This window comes from Equus quagga, chromosome 21 (genome assembly GCF_021613505.1).
Source record: "Equus quagga isolate Etosha38 chromosome 21, UCLA_HA_Equagga_1.0, whole genome shotgun sequence".
Classification (NCBI taxonomy): Eukaryota; Metazoa; Chordata; class Mammalia; order Perissodactyla; family Equidae; genus Equus; species Equus quagga.
In genome coordinates this window covers 39,981,051-39,997,241 of record NC_060287.1, presented here as the reverse complement: position 1 = coordinate 39,997,241, position 16,191 = coordinate 39,981,051, and the positions used below count along the sequence as shown (strand labels likewise).

Sequence of the window (16,191 nt, the reverse complement as noted above, 5' to 3'; positions counted from 1 at the left end):
CCGGAATCCCAGGGTAGCCCGGTGGGCCGGGGGGGCCGGGCACACTGGAGCCGAAGAATCCGCCAGCTCCGGGCTCGCCCCTTTCACCTTTCTGCCCGGCAGGCCCTCGGTCACCCTTCTCCCCCTGTGGATGGAAATGCCAGTCAGGGACAGCCCAGCTCTCGTTGCCAGGTGGGGAGGGGCGGGTGCTGACCCCCACAAGCCGGGGTGTAGGCAGGGTATGACAGCCGGAAGCTTCTGGAGCCCAGGCCTGGCAGGCCCTGTGGGACAGGGCTCGGCTTCCCAGCCTCCCACTGCACCAACCAGGTCCCCCAAAACTGAGCCAGGACTGCGCGGATCCTGCGGCCGGTGCCCCGCACGGGGTGGGCAGACAGCTCCGCGGGACGATGGTCTGCACCAGGCTCCCCTGAGGACCAGCGCTGTCACCCACCTTCATTTCAGCCTCCAGCTGGAGGAGGTCCAACGGGAACTGCCCTGCGGGAGGCGAGATTGGGTGAGTGTCCTCACCTCCCCTTCACCACCACCCGCACCTGCCTGTGTCCTCCTTCCCCTCCTGTCGTCGTTTCTGTGTCTCTGGGTAGAGGCTCCACTTATTCCCACCTACTTGCTATTTCTTGATGTTTTGGTTAACGGTGCCTTTTTCTTTCAGTTTTGAGATACAACTGACAAAAAGCACGGCGTGAGTTTAAGGTGTAGCATGACGACTTGACTGACATAGCGTGAAATGATTACCGAGTAAGATGACTTAGCATCTGTCATTTCACATAGGTTTAAAAAAACGGTTTTTTTCTTGTGATGACAGCTTTTAGGATCTACTCTCAGCAACTTTCAAATAGACGATACAGTGCATTATAGTCACCGCGCTGAACCTGACACCCCCAGGACTCAGTTCTCTAATAACTCACTGGAAGTTTGTACCTTGCGACCCCCCTTTACCCCTTGTCCCCACCCCCCACTGCCCACTTCTGGAACTGCCAATCTGATCTCTTTTTCTAAAAGGCGCCTTTTTAAAATTTCATTTCAATTATGACGGGTCACTGATTTCTGTAAAGTGCCCTTGTGACCTTGGCAGATTTACTCCTTAATTCTAACAGTTTATTGGTCGATCCTTTTGGGTTGCTGACATTCAAAAAGCATTGTCTGTGAAAACAGCAGGTCTGTTTCTTCCCTTCCCAAAACACATGCCACGTACTTCTCTCCCCGCCTCCCACCCTGGCTGGGCCTGCACCCCTGGGAGCCCGTGTCCCCCCCTGAGGATGGTAGGTGGGTGTCCAGGCGACACTTGGCAGAGGAGCCCTCTGCCAGCTTCACTTGTGGCATCTCATCCCTCTCAGGCCTGTGAGGGGCATATCAATGTTATCAGCCTTTTCAAAGAACTAACTTTCCATTTTTGTTTTTCCTCGACACTTCTATTATATATGTGGACTTTTTTTTCCATTTACTTCTGATCTTTACTATTTCTTCCCATCTATTTTCTTCAACTAAAGCTGCTATTGGTTTTCTAACCTCTTGAGCTGTATGCTTAGAAACGTACACGACATACAGCTGTAATTTTGTAAACGAAGAGTTAAGAAAACCCGTTCTCCTTCCAGGGAGGAAAGTGACCTTGGGCTGACCTTCTCCAGACCCTTCCCCTGGAAACCCGACAAAGGTGGGATGTCAGAGCACTGGGGTGACAAGACCCCCGCTGGGTAGACCTGATGGGGGAGCTGGCACCCCATCAGCCCCACAGAGTTGCAGGGCTGCTGGAGTCCTGTGCCCCCCGCTGGGTAAATGGCCTGGGGGAGCCAGGGTGAAGCCCTGACAGGCGGGAGCCCCAGCTCTGGGCTCTGCCTGGGCTGTTACGGGGGAACTCCACGCCCACCCAGGGCCAGCCCAGCTCACATGCCGTCGCTGCGGCTCCCGTCCCAGGTCCTTTGGCAGAGCTGGGTGACCCAATGCAGAGGCCCCATCAAGTGGGGGTCTCTCGGCTCCAAGGCCACCACGGGCAGCAGAGGGAGGGCTGAGAGCCCTGCAAGCAAGGCCCCTGCTGCCCCCTCACCACCCTCGACGAGTCCAGTCTGGTCATCCTCCAGCTCCAGGCAGGTCTTCTCCGTTCCCACCAGGCAGTGCACTGCTCTCGGGCGTTTCCATGTCCCTCTCTGATGCTGACTTCCCGCTCCTTCCACTGTGGTCAGAGAGCCTGCTCCACATGACCCAGCTCTCCAGAGCCACAGGGACCTGATTTTGGCCCAGCGTGGGCCACGTGGTAGAGATGGCATCTCGGTGTCGGTGCCAGGCGCAGAGGTGCTGGTTGCCACCACGGTTGGGACCCGCCATCTCCCGATGACCTGTTCTTGTGTCTGCTGTGCCATCCCTTACTGACAGCAGGGTTAAAACTCCCTATGAAGAGTGATTTCTGTGTTTTTCCTTTTAGTTCTATCAACTTTACTTTTTATATCTTGGGAGCTATGTCGTTATGTGCAAAGAAACTTAGAATTGCTGTGTTTCCTGCTGGATTTCCTCTTTGATGATTATGAACACTTTCCGATTTCTGGCAACATCTCCCGCCTTGAGATACACTTGTCTGATTTCACATGCACACAGGCACACATACACACACACGTGCACAAAGGCACACGTACATGTGTGACCACCTTCCCCAGCTCTCTTCTCACAGAACATCTTCCCTCTCACCTGCAGTCTCATGTCCTCCCGTTTAGGGGTCTCCTGTGAGCACCATATGGTTTGTTTTTTCTCCACTGGCGTATTTGTCTTCAGCAGGAGCATTTCCCTCTTCACGTGTAACGCACTGATTGTACACTTGGGTTTAAATCAGCTATTTTACTCCCTGTTTTCTATTTGTTCCAGCTGTTGTGAACTCCTTTTCTCTCCTTTTTCACCATCTTTGGATCGAGCTTTTTCTCTGCAATTTACCTTCCGATAGGTTGTTAGGTGCACTCTCCCTCCCGCCCTTGGCTCATTCCTGGTGACAAGGTGCCTCCTTGCCTCAGTCCAGTGTCTTCCCTCCAGGGTCTCGGGCCTCCACTGTCCTGCGCGGTGTGGAGCAGAGCAGTGGGGGTGACTCTCCTCTCTGCTGCTCCTCCCTCGCCCCCCACCCACGCTCTCTGCTGCGTCACTTCCTTCTCCCCAAAGGGTCTCAGCGTCCCCAACAAGGCAGGTGTGCTGGGAGGGCCTGGCTGCCTGCTGCATTTTCCCCATGAGGGATGTCTTCCCCGCTGCAGAACTCTAAGCAAGCAGTTACTTCCCTCCGACGTTTGGAACCTCTGATGGCCTCCTCTCATTTCTGTGCAGGAATCAGCTGCCATATGAGGCGTCTTTGAATCGTTCCTCATTTTGGAAATCTCTCGGCCGACAGGCCTCCAAATGCTCTTTACCTGGTGCCCCCTCTCTGTGGCGCCTGACAGCAGCCAAGTCCTCACCCTGCAGTGTCTCTGCTCCGTCAGGCTGTCCGTCCTCCTGGAGCTCGTGTGGACTGACCTCCATCCTCCCCTCTCTCGGGCTGTGTCCCGTCTGACAAACTTACACAGGGCCCTCGAGTCCCACGCCGTGGCTTTCAGCCCCAGAATTAAACCCAACTCCTTTCTCCGGGTCCAGCTCTCTGCTGACATCTCCACCATTGTTCACTTTTGAACGTCACTATCACAGCTAAGCCCGAGTCTGGGCGCTCCTTCTTGGTCCTTGTTAAATCCCGGGCCTCAGGGAGCTCGCCCCGTCAGCAAGGTGTGCTTCCACCGCCACCTGGCTCTGACCTGCCCTCGCTCTGGGCAGCAGCCCCCGACTCCTGGAGGCCCCGGCTCTCAGCCAGCTGGCAGTGCCCGGGGTGAGGAGGCGCCTCAGCTCTTGGGGCCCAGCCCTGATCCTCAGTGGGCGGGGTGATGGGACATCCTGCCTGGACATCGCCTTGGCCCTGCTTCCTCCAGGCACCTGTCCTTGCAGTCCCTCGCCCTGGCCCCGAGGCTGTGGGGCCGACCAGGTGGCCCCGAATCAACACCCAGCACCACAGGCCCTGTCAGGGCCCCCTGAGCCTGGAAGGGGCTTCCTTTCTCCGGGAGGGCAGGACGGATGACCAGACACACAGCGAGCACGGAGGACCCACCCACCACGCTTGGTGCCCTGGCCCCGTCAGCCCAGAGCTGCCTAGAGCACTCACCGGGTGGTCCAGGGGGACCCACTTCTCCTTTGTCACCCTTCGGTCCAGAAGGTCCCTGGTGCCCTGGAGGGACAAAGAGCCAAGTGCCCAGTGTCAAATGTGTGACCTCGACCTCGAGGACATTCCCTCCCACCTGCACATGCCCCCGACCCTGGTGAGCACTGTGTACACTAAGGCGGGCCTAGGTCAGGGAAGGGGACGTCACATGGACTTGGGGGCCATCAGAGCAAGAGCTTGTGGACGGCAGAAGCGCTCGGAGGTCCCACCCTGCCCAGCGGTCAGTTCCCGGAGGCCATGTCGCTCCTGTGGGCAGACCAGGCGCTTCCGTGGGTAGGAAAGCCAGATCTGAATTTCGGATGGCAAGTGGGTGGCCATTCAGTGTCTACTCCCATCCACGGTTAGGCTGCCTGGAAGGTCCTGCCTGGAGGAACCAGGAGGCTCAGCAGAGGGGACCATGATCAATCGGGACTGGGAGGCGTGGGCCACGGGGAATTCATGCTGCCTCGGGGATGGAGGAGCCCAGGGTTAGTGGGGAGCTCGAAGTCCTGCAGAACCCCGCAGCCCTGTGAGGGGCCCCTGCCCCAGCTCCGAGCCGAGGCCAGAGAGGAAGAGACCCACCCTCCCCGAGGACCATCACCTGGCAATCCTGGAGGTCCAGGGCGGCCAGACTCCAAAAACGCCTGCAAAGATAGGCCAGAGCTGGCTGCTGAGGGAGATGCTCTAGAGCCAAGGCCACCACCCACCCAGGGGTCTCTGAGCCCTGAGGCCCCAGACCCTGTGTGCAAGGTCACATGGGGAACCCCCTCCCAGACAGGGGTGCAGATAAGGGCAGGGAGAGAACACGGGGTTTGGTGTATGGAGCCGTTGTCCTGATGAGACCGGCCCCTTGTGAGTCATGCCATGTCCCTGAGCATCGTGAAATGGGGGTGTCTGCCCCCCAGGACCACAGGGCTGGGAGCTCTGGGCTTAGACTCCCAGATCAGAGAGCCCTCCCTTCCCCCAGCCTTACTTCCCCCAGCCTTACTTCCCCCAGACAGCGTGTCTTCTAATCAACTGCCCACCAGGTGCAGCACACAGACAGGCAGGCCGGGTCCCCCACCAACCCCTCCCAGAAACACCCACCCCAGGGACATAGAGGCCATGGTTCAGGCTGCCTCTCCCTGGGGGTCAGCTCCTCCATGAGGGTCAGCCCCTCCCTGGGGTCAGCCCTTCCCTCAGGGTCAGCCTCCACCTAGGGGTCGGCCCCTCCCTGGGGGGTCAGCCCTTCCCTGGGGATTAGCCCCTCCCTAGGGGTCAGCCTCTGCCTAGGGGTCAGCCCCTCCCTGGAGGTCAGCCTCCACCTGGGGGTCAGCCGCTACGTGGGGCTCAGTGGTGGGGATGGGAAGGCGGCAGCTCCTCCGAGGAGCAGTGTAGGGAGGAGGGTAGGGAGGCGATGGTACAGCGAGTGATGGGTGACTCACGTTCGTGTCGTAGACAGGAGTCCCAGGAAGGCCTGGGGGCCCTGGGGGCCCCGGGGGGCCAGGCAGACCCTGCATGGGGAGGACAGAAAGTTCTGGTCAGTCATGTTCACAGCCGGGCCATCGACACCAGCCAGGGTGGCAGACTTGGGAGGAGCATCTCTAAAAATCACAATAAAACCAGAAAACTGAATGTGTCTGACAGCATAACCGAGGAAGCGCCCAGTTGGCTCTGTGGTCCCGGGTCCCTGAGGACAGAGCTGTCACCTCCTGCTTCCAGGATAGTCATGCTCAGAATGTCCCTGGGAGATGAGCAAGGGCGTCTGGACTGTATGTGAAGGTGGACACGCCACCCGCATGGCCGTGAACTGGAGACCCTTCCAAGTTCAGCTGCATATTTCCAGGTGAAAGGGCGCCCCAGGAGGCCGCGGCCGGCTTTAGGCTGCGTGCGTGAATGAACCTGCAAGCATCTACTGACTCTCGAAAAGAGAGCAGGTGGCATCAGAAGTACTCAGGCTGAAAGTGACAGCCCACTGAGCACAGGCGGGGGCCGGGGTTTGAAGGCGCCGTCGGGACAAGGCAGGGCGGCAAGCCGTGCTTCTCTCCTGCCGTGCATCACTCTGCGGGACTGGGCACCTTCGCCACCCACCCGCCGCCCTGTGGTCACTCCCCAGGCCACTGTCTCACTGTGGCCGAGGAGGGAGAGGCTGGAGGTAGGACTGGAGCTGGGAGCTCGGGTCCACAGAGGGGCAGGAGGGCACGGAGCCCAGGCCCCTTAGAGGCAGCAACGAGGGGCGTGTGCACGCAGCCACCTCACACCCGCCTTGAACCTCCGGAGCCCGTCTTCCTTCTGACGAGCGTGACCTGCTGTTCCAGCGCCCCTTCAGGACTCGGCCAGACGCTGCCCCTGGCTCTTGATCTTTCACATGCTGAGAGCCAGTCTCAGTCCAGAAGAAGCAACGAAGCCTTGAGGAGGAACCAGCAGCGAGGAACAAACCAGAAGAGGAGATGGCCTCAGGACCACGTGTCCCCACAGGCTGGGCTTGCGGAGCAGGAGGGATCGGTCAGGGAGGGCCGGGCGGGGGCCAGGGCCCTGACCCACATCCGACTCACACATCCAGGAGGACACCCATGGCGTGCGGGTCACTGGGCGCCTGGTCGGCTGAGTCAGGGGCAAGTGCTGTCTGGACGGCAGCTGTCTCAGGTAGATGATTAAAAATGCCCCACCCTGCTGACGTGACTGAAACACAACCCATGGCTCCAAAGACGGCAGTTACCGAAAGTTATAAAGTGGTGTCGAAAGACAAGGACCCCCGGAGGCAGGGAGGGGGCCGGCCCAAACCCACGCCGGCCTGGACGCCCTTCCGAGAACAGCATGCTGGGCTTCCGTCCGGGGCCTGGGTTGTATGTGTGTGTGTGTGCGCGTGTGTGCGTGTGCACATGTGCGTGTGTGCACTGTGCACCTGTGTGTGTGGGGGGGTGCTGTGTGTCAGAGGACCAGCACGAAGTGGTCACACCCCAGTGCCACTCCCACAGATGAAGTGCAGGCCCTGAGGACATTCCAGCTGTGCCATTCCAGGGCCCTGAGGACATTCCGGGGCCCCTCGAAAGACACTCACCCTCATACCAAACCTGACGCTGGCGTCTCCCGGCTCCCCTTTCTCCCCTTTCAAGCCGTTCATCCCGGGGCGACCCTGGCACAGAGCACAGTGGTGGGGACAGTTGGCCAGCACTTCGGCCTCGGCTGGTGCCTCGGTCCCCAACCCCAGCCTCACACGCCCCAGCCCTTGGGCCCTGGGGGGCTGGCCCTGCAGCTCCTGCCCCAACCCAGGGCCTCCTTGGGGTGTCTGCTCCTTGGGGTCGAGGGGCCTGTGAGCAGGGCCCAGGAATCCCTCGCCCACGTCCTGGAGAGCTCTGTGCTCAGGCAGGGCTGGCCCCTGGGAGGACAGTGGAGGAGTGGCCATCCATCCCTACTGGGCCCCGTGGCTCTGAGCCCACTGCCCACACACACCGCACAAGACCCCTGTCCTTACCGGCCGTCCAGGGAAGCCAATCTCTCCCTTGTGTCCAGGCCGTCCGTATGGCCCCTGCAGAGGGGAGGAGCCCCATCTCGGTGAGCAGAGCCTGGTCCCACTGTGGGCCCCGGCCCAGCACCTGCCTGCGCTTTAAAGGTGCAGCTGGGAGGTCAACTCAGGCCGCCCGTGCCCGCTCAGCACCAGGCGCTGACAGGTGCCTCGGGTAGACTCGTGTGACCTTTCAGACGGCAGTACACGTGTGTTCCCTGTGGGAAAGTGGGGGCATACTCACCGGGGGTCCTCGGAAGCCGGGCTCACCCTGAACAGAAAACCAGAAGGCACATCAGGTCACCCCCACTGGGCAACCCTTAGACGGGTCTCACTGCCCATCTGGAGGCCCCAGGGAGCGCCTGAGGCTCTGACAACACCAGGGGAGAGAAGGGCTAGGATTGGGACCTGTGTCCCAGGGGTGCATGGACAGGGTGCACCCTGGGGGCCCGGAAGCTTGGGGGCCCTGCCCGTGCAGTACCCTGGCCGGGGTCACTACAGGGCCCCACCTCACATGTGACGCCGGGCAGTACAAGCAGAGAGCTCTCTGGGCCTGGGGACCCAGGGAGTCATGGCCCATCCCCAAACAATCCTGGGAAGCTGGGGACCCCCTGCAGGCCTGCCCCCAACGGCCACCCGACCCAGGTCCAGCTCCCCCCCAGGACACTCCCCAGGGGCTGTCTGGGGGGGGGGCCACTTGCCGGGAGGGGAGACCCCAGTCACACTGCTGGGAGGGGAGACCCTCAAGAGGCCCACAGCTGACCTCAGCCACACTCGGCTCCCTCCTGAGGAGGGAGGTCGAGACCCCACCCCCAGCAGTGGTGCCCCCAGAAGAGGCCAGAGGCACCTGGACAGCACAGGGCCAGGCTGCTCCCACTGGGCAAAGCCTGGGAGCCCACAGCCATGGCTCCCCGAGTGCCCTCAGTGGCAGAGGCCGACCAGGGGCCGTGTGGGCTCCAGGGGACCTTGAGGACCCTCCCAGTGCGGCTGCGAGAGGGGAACAGACAGGGAAGGTTCCAGAACCCTGCTAAAGACAGTCTCTTACATGGGGTCAGGAGCCACCCCCTCTCAGGAAGACAAACGCTCTGTGCTGCCCCCATGGCCCCCTGCCCACAGGAGGGACGAGAAACAAGGCCCAAGGGACCGCCTCACCTTGGCTCCTTTCTGGGAGGCGGTCAGCACTCCGCCATCGGGGCCAAAGACTGCACCCGGCTCACCCTTCTCGCCCTGGAAGAGTAGGAGGAGTGGGGCCTTGCACCCACCATGGCGAGGCCCCACCTCAGGGCTCCAATGGGAGGCCCCGGCATGTGGTGAGGGGGACCCCTCTCAGGGGCTCTGTGATCGGGGGTCTCAGCCCAGAGCCTCCAGAGAAGTGACCACAAGGAGAGCCCACGTTGGAATCCATCACACACTCCAGGTCACAGCTCCCCACATGGGACATCTGCAGGTCAGCCGTGGGGGCACCCAGGTCCCCCCCAGCCCGGAGGGGTCACCTGGGTGAACCAGGACTGCCCCTCAGTGTCACAGAGGGGGCTGTTCCTGTAGACGGGGCCTGAACCCCTCACCTTGGGTCCTGGGAGGCCCTGCTGGCCTTTGGAGCCCAGGTCTCCCTTTGGCCCGGCTGGTCCCTGCGGGGAGACAGGCAGGAATGAGGGGCCATAGCAGTGACCCCACCTCTGCAATGGCTGAGCATGCCCACTCCCAGCACGGCTGCCTGGACAGCGCCCGCCCTGAGGTCCTGACCAGTTATGGCCCGAGGAGGGCCTGCCCCACCCCCACCCCCACCCGAGACCCCAGACCCCGGGGGCTTCTGCTCCAGTGCCAGGAGCCTCTCAGCCTCTCGGGTGCCCACCAGTGCTGGGCTTGCCAGGGGCTCCCGGTCAGGGCAGGGGCGAGGCCACAAGGTGACTTACGGGAAAGCCAGCGAACCCGGGGCGGCCCTGCGGGAGAGAGTGACAGCATCTGCTCAGGCGGACACAACGGGCACGCGCAGCTCCCCGACAGGATGGCACCTACCTCGGGTCCCGGCACGCTGGCCACTGCTCTCTATGTGTAAGTCGGCAGAAACACAAAATCATGAAAAAGAAAGGAAAACCACATTTGCAATTAAAATCCCACTTGTGTGCCACCATCACAAGATCAGCAACACGACACCAGGAACTAGATGTGAAGGAAACTTTTCTTTCAACTGTCTTTCCGGCTCCTGCCTCAAGCTCCTCAGATAGAAGAGAAGCTGCTCCTGCACCGTAGAAGCTTGCGGTGACCCTGGGACCGGGGACCAGTCCCCCACTTCCCTGTGCTGTGTGCAAAGGGCCAGAGGGGAGAGGGCACCTGGAAAGCCTGGCTCGATGACCGAGATGCCTATAAGACTCAGCAGAGAGGGAGGTTTCTCTGTTCACAGTTTCTGCTACAGAATTTCCGATTCTCTCTAGACACCCAAGCATGCATCCTTCTTCTCTTTTAAATAATGAAAAAGTCTCAGCAGAAGGAGACACGGTCTCTAGTTCTGAATGAACCAGCAGACTAGAAACCCCAGTGTCTGTGGGAGTCACACTACACGGGGAAGGCTCGCGGCCCTGACCCATGGGCTCCCAGTCCCACTGGAGTCAGAGTGTGGCCCGAGGCCATCAGGACTGGGCCTGCACCAGCCGGAACCAGTGCTGGGGGTCCAGGCAGAGTGCGTGCCCACCCATGCAGTGTCCTTACGTCCTGCTCCGACACGTAGACGACAGGCCCTGGGGGTCCAGGGGGTCCAGGGAGGCCTGGCTGCCCCACTCCGTCCTTCCCTGGGTCGCCCTGGAAGAGAAGCCAGTGTCCAGCACTTGGATTGATTCCAGGGGGTGCACTGTGATGGCAGCTCTGGCAGGGACCCCCAAGCCCACGCAGGACTCGGAAGGGGATCCCGGAGCCCAGGAGTGAGCAGGTGCTCAGGGCTGAGGACCGCGGCCCTGAGAGCTTCTGCCCCAGGCAGGGCAGGCTCCGAGCCGGGGGCCCTGCACACCAGCCCTGAGACCGCCCCAGACCTGAGGGTCTCCGCCCCAAGTCTCCAAGGCCTTGTGGGTGGCGTGGGGTGGAGGGCAGCCCGCCTCCCAGCCTGTGGCCCCAGCCCATCCCCCCACTCACTTTCTCTCCCTGGGTCCCTTTTTCTCCTTTTGGCCCCTGTGGAGACAGGAGGGAAATGGTCATGACAAAGAGAACACCAGCCTCCTCCCCTAAGACCCGGCACCACAGAGACCGGCTCTGGACGAGGACGTGGAGAGCTCCTCCTCCTCCTCCAACCAAATGGGGCCCGAGGGGGGCAGGGGGCTGGGAGGGGAGCCGGGCAACTGTAGGAAACCCCCTCAGACAGCTGGGACCTCCACTCACGTCCCACGGAGCCGGGGTCTCCGGGTCCCTTGGGGTACAGAGAACTGGGCCAGAGACCCCCGGAGACCACACTGAGGTGCCAGCCCTCACCCAGGCACGGCTCCTTTGGGGGTGCCACCCCAAACAGCCCCGGGCCCAGGGCAGTCACTCACCTGGGCTCCAGCCGCGCCCTCTCTGCCGGGGAGGCCGGGGAACCCGGGACCTCCATCTGCTCCGACTTCTCCCTGCAACGGACACAAGGAGGGGACCACATGTCAGCCCACGGCCACGAGGCACAGCACCCAGGGAGGTGACCAGGCTGGGGTTTCCGTCGGTGACTAGCTCACTCCCCTGAGGGCAATTCAACCTGATTACAAGTGTGTGCTTAGGGGGCTGTAGAGGGGAGGAGGGGCCGGGGGCAGGGGGCAGTCAGACAAATTATGCGGCTCCTGCAAGTTACTCGATGGAGCCAGGAGGAGGACTGGGGGGTGGGTGCCCTGTGGGAAGGGGGATGGCTGAGGGGAGAGAGTGTCTTGCAGGAGGGGAGCTAGGGGTGGCAGGTGCCCTGGGGGGGTGCCCAGAGGAGGTGGGTGTCCTGGGAGGTGCTCTGGGGGGTCCCCTTTGGAACAAGCATGTCAAATTCTGAGGAATAAAGTCAGGGCCGACACGACACAGGAAGGACCAGAGGAGGGGGGCTGGCCTGGAACGGAGCTTGGTCCCGGGGAAGGCCTCCGAGCTCAAGGCCATGCTGGGCCTCAGGGATGAGCCCAGTCCTGATGGGGCCGAGGGAGCCACAGCCCAGTCAAGGGTTCTGGCCTCAGCCTGGGGACCCCCTGCCCCTCAGACCAAGGCTGGTCAAGACCACCCATTTCCTGACCCTAAGGAAAGGTCCTTACCTTGGTGCCCGGTGGCCCAGCTGGTCCAGGATCCCCCTAAAGTGGATAAGAGGCTCTGTGAGTGCAGTGTGCAGGCCAGCCCACCACAAGGCCACCCCTCCTCTGGGAGGAGGGAAGGAAAGGGTCCCCCCGCTCAGAGGGCCAGTCTCATCCTAACGGTACGCAGCCTGGACTTTTCTGGAAATTGCCCCACACCTTCCATCATTTCACTCCAAGAAGCTGTTCCACAGAGATGACTTCATTTTTAACAACTTAAGAAATCTACTAAGTTGGTCCTTCTAAAAACTCAACCTTTTGAAATGTCTCAAAGTTTTTGCAAATCAGAGCAAAACTCCAAAAGGAGCAGGTGCAACGGCAGCAGCTGATCCTACGTGGACCCTGCGCACCTTGAACCCGAGGTGGTCCCACCCGCCCTTGCCACCAGGGGTCAGGGGGCTGGTGTCCTCCAGGGGCAGGGAGCAAAGCCAGGCGGCGGGAAGATGCGGGAGGCTGCCCCCGAGGGTAGGGGGTCCCCCCTAAGCCCTTGTACCCCCAAGTCAGCAAACACTTCAGACACGTGAAGCCAGGGGTCACGATTCCCGGAGCCTCAGAAGACGGGTGGGCGCCACTCCAAGACCCGCAGGCTCCGGGCAGTGGTGCCCGCTCCCCGTTAGGCTTCCCTGCATTTTGCAAACTCCCCTCGAGGAACTCGGGCCCTGAAGCGGTCAGTCCCAGCTAGGAGGGAGGGTGCAGCCTGGGCTGATGGCCCTCTCACTGACCTTGACTCCAGGCAGGCCGGGCGGTCCCTGTGCAGGCAGAGAAGGAGAAGCCCCATTAGTGCAGCGCTGGCCCCACGGGGGACCTCTCTCCCCAAAGAAAACAAGCCTCCCCCATGCTCAAAGCTCTGACTGAAAAGGGAAGAGCCTCGAGTTTGTCAACAGGAGCCAGCACAGCCCTGAAATCCCACGAGAGGATGGCCTGTCTTCGCACCACCTAGAGCCCCAGAGACGTCACTCGAACCACCTGAGCGGGAGTCACCCCAGCTGGCGCCTTCAGCACACCACCAATAAACCTGCACTTTATTCAACTGAAAATGCATGCACCTGAGCAGACAGGATGCTGCCCAGGGCCCTGGCTGGTCTAGCCACACTGTGACCCCCGAAGTCTCCATCACCTCTAAGGTCGTGAAACAGCCTGCCGACCCCTCCAGAGGTCAAGGGGCACTGCAGCTGTGTACTTGGGCCTAGAACCCTAAAAAGAGGACCCGTGCCCCCTGACCTCGCTGCTGTCGCCCACAGGGTCCTCCCCTCCTTCACATCACGGTGACAACAATTCTGTCACTTCTGGCTCACATGTCACCTGACGCCAAGTGCCACTGCCACAAACCAAGATCTTTAAATATACGAAAGGAGGGCACTAACTTAAAACGGGGGACCCATCCTCGCTTACTACAGAGTTGGTTTCTGCCCAGTGAAAATTCTCGTTAACGGTGCTGAGAATAGGAATCTGTCCCACTGCGCACTCCTGCCGGGCTGACTCCCAGGGGTCAAGCTGGACACTGGTTGAAGGTCGCCCCCAAGTGTCCCGGGCAGGGGCTGTGACGGCCCAGGGGCTCCTGAAGGAGGGAGCGCTGGCTCCACGGCCACGCGGGGCAGCTGCCTGGCCCAGGGACGTGCCCCTCACGTCTGTCTCGTCTAAGCCCCAGTTACTTCGTGACGCCAGTGGCTTCAGCTGACCCCCATCCCAACCAGGGCACACGTCCACAGCACGCCAGGCGGGACTCATAGGAACGCCCCATGTCATTTAGCCAGAACTCTACTCGGCAAAAGTCTGTTACTTCCTAAAATTAGAGCTATGAGAGAACTCAACGACTGATATTCCCCTAAAAGACTCATCTTTCAGGGCCCATCCTGCCCCACGTCATTTATCTCGACCACCAGAGGCACTGCGCCATTTTGAAGACTCGATTCTATTCTCTGGGGCCCCCAGGATGGACAGGGCCCTGGACTCAGGCGGCCTTGCCGGCTCTGCAGGGCTGCGCCCAGTCCACTCGGGCCAGCCCCGGGGATGCACCCCTGACCAGGCCCAGCTCGCGGGCAGTACCTGTGGCCCGTCAGCACCTCGCGCTGTCGACCAGAAGGGTCCCCCGGAGCCTTCCATGTCATCCTGGAGGAGAACCCACGTGGGACACTCAGATCTGCGTCTCTTCTTGAAGGAAGAGATCGCTCCCTGAGGCTGGCCACTGGCCCGAGGTGGACACCCGGCCACACTGAGCGGGGCGGACTCCAAGGGCTGGGGTCGCCTGGAAGTGACCATGCTTCGTCCTCAGTAAGAACGGTCTGCTGCCTGCAGGGCCCTGTGGGGTGGGGTGGCCCCCACTTGGCCTCTCTTGGGTTCAGGTTCCTTACACCTGGTCTGAGCTGCACTGGGGGCCTGGCCACACAATGCTGTTTAGTTTCCGTTTGTCCCCTTTGAGCATCACGCACGGGACATGATCCCTGAGCAGTGACCATTTGCAGATGTGGGCCTGCTGCTCCCTCCCAGTGCCCTTGGCTCCACCAGGGGGCACTGTCCAGGAAGAGACGCGGTCAGGAGACACGGCCGGGCCGTAAATACCCTGCGGTCAGTGCGCTCTGCAGCCAACCAGCCTGTCCTGCTGGGCCAGCACAGCCCCTCAGGGCTGAGACCGGAGACTCCGCCACGGGGCCAGGGACAAGCCCAGGTGGAGGGAGGACGCCGGTCTGGCTGCTGCTTGGAAGTGCCAGTCAGGGTGGGGTGCCCCGAGGGAGCTGTGGGCTTTCTGGGGGCCAGGAGCAGTCGGTACTCACAAACCCTGCGGCGAGTCCTGGTCCCGGGGGCCCGGGGAGCCCGGGGGGCCCTGGAGGCCCCGGCGGCCCAGCTGGTCCGGGGGGTCCTGCCAAGCCGTTCTCGCCAGGAGCGCCAATGGGGCCAGGGTCTCCCTTGCTTCCCTGCACAGCGGGGAGAGGGGATGTCACCACTCTCGGCCACCAGGGTGTTGGCTAAACCCCAGTGCGCCCACGTTTCCCTACGATGCTTCTTACAGATCTGAAAAGCCAAAGACCCTACATTCCAGGAGGCACGCAAACCCCACAGCACCCGCTTTCCATCCGACTTTAAGAAACGATTTCATCCACTTAAAAGAAAACAACTGAGCGAGAACCACAGACGCAGGCACCTGACACACGTTCCAGGGGAGCTCAGTGCTGGTGGTTTGGGGCACACTGTGCACGGAGAGCACACGGGGCCCAGGCTTCCCGACGAAGGGATAGAGAGCAAGAGGGGAGGAGACAGGAGGGCCGAGAATGAGTCGGGGGCTGCCAGGACCCTGTTACCACCAGAGGGTGGGGTCAGAGTGGGCACCAAGGCCTCAGGGAGGAGCGGGAGGGCCGGGAGGCGTGCGACATGGGGCTCTAGTCCCACGAGCGTCTGTGACACGCAGCCCAGACAGCCTGGCCGCTCAGAGTTCGAGGGTCCCCAGGGCCCAGCCCAGTGTGTGGGAGGAGGGGACACAGGGAAGTGCGGCAGGCAGGCCCTCTGCAGAGGGCTCAGCTCCACGCAGGGACAGCCCTGAGGCCAGGTTCCACCTACCCATCGGCCCAGCCCCACCCCTTCGAGGCCACCTAACCTCCCTGAGCCTCAGGCTCCTGGTCTGTAAAGGACCGGTTTTCTGCCAGGCTGTGGGGGGCGCTGAGGCCACTGGCCGGTAGGGAGGGCAGGAACGGGACCCGCTGCCCTGTTCCAACAGCAAGTCCATCTGGACGGAGTGCCACCATCCCACGGCCTGGGCAGCGCCCACCACAGTCTCTCTTCCCGGGGCCTCCTGGAACCTCTCTCCACTTGGACCCCACAGCCAGTGCCACGCCCTCCTCGGCCCCTCCAGTGGGAGTCCCCTCGCTGCCCCCACACCCGTCCTCTGCAGGCGCCCCATCTTCCATTGCCACCTCCCTGAGGGAGCGTCTCTGTTACCTCTTGGCTCCACTTCCACCTGTTTTTATCTAACAGACATCTAACATCCCCTTCGCCCGAGGGCGAGTTTGACCAGAATCTTGGTCGGGATCCCAGCCTTCCATCCTGTTATCGTGTTTAACATCTCACCTAATTTCTGATCTTTAACAAGTTAAGGTTCCTACAAGACAGTTGGTTCTCTGAAACCTCTCTCTAGTCTCTTTTTTTTTCTTCAGTTTGCTACTCAGTTTTTAACTGGGTTGGAGGGGTCTGGAATTCTTACTGAAGTTACTCGAGCTTCTTCTAAGCCTGACTCATCTTCGTATCTCAAG

General features: G+C 61.3%; 1 protein-coding gene across 1 annotated transcript in view; it reads right to left on the bottom strand.

Annotated features, from left to right (window-relative positions):
* The window catches only part of COL18A1 (collagen type XVIII alpha 1 chain), a 57,577-nt gene that overhangs the window by 6,169 nt on the left and 35,217 nt on the right, over positions 1 to 16,191 (bottom strand). Inside the window, 19 exon segments of the mRNA XM_046648049.1 lie at positions 2 to 124; positions 431 to 474; positions 4,154 to 4,216; positions 4,791 to 4,833; positions 5,614 to 5,682; positions 7,230 to 7,304; positions 7,644 to 7,697; positions 7,918 to 7,944; positions 8,826 to 8,900; positions 9,239 to 9,301; positions 9,587 to 9,613; positions 9,690 to 9,719; positions 10,380 to 10,469; positions 10,797 to 10,832; positions 11,192 to 11,263; positions 11,915 to 11,950; positions 12,673 to 12,699; positions 13,997 to 14,059; positions 14,722 to 14,862. Coding sequence (XP_046504005.1) covers positions 2 to 124; positions 431 to 474; positions 4,154 to 4,216; positions 4,791 to 4,833; positions 5,614 to 5,682; positions 7,230 to 7,304; positions 7,644 to 7,697; positions 7,918 to 7,944; positions 8,826 to 8,900; positions 9,239 to 9,301; positions 9,587 to 9,613; positions 9,690 to 9,719; positions 10,380 to 10,469; positions 10,797 to 10,832; positions 11,192 to 11,263; positions 11,915 to 11,950; positions 12,673 to 12,699; positions 13,997 to 14,059; positions 14,722 to 14,862 — 1,158 coding nt within the window.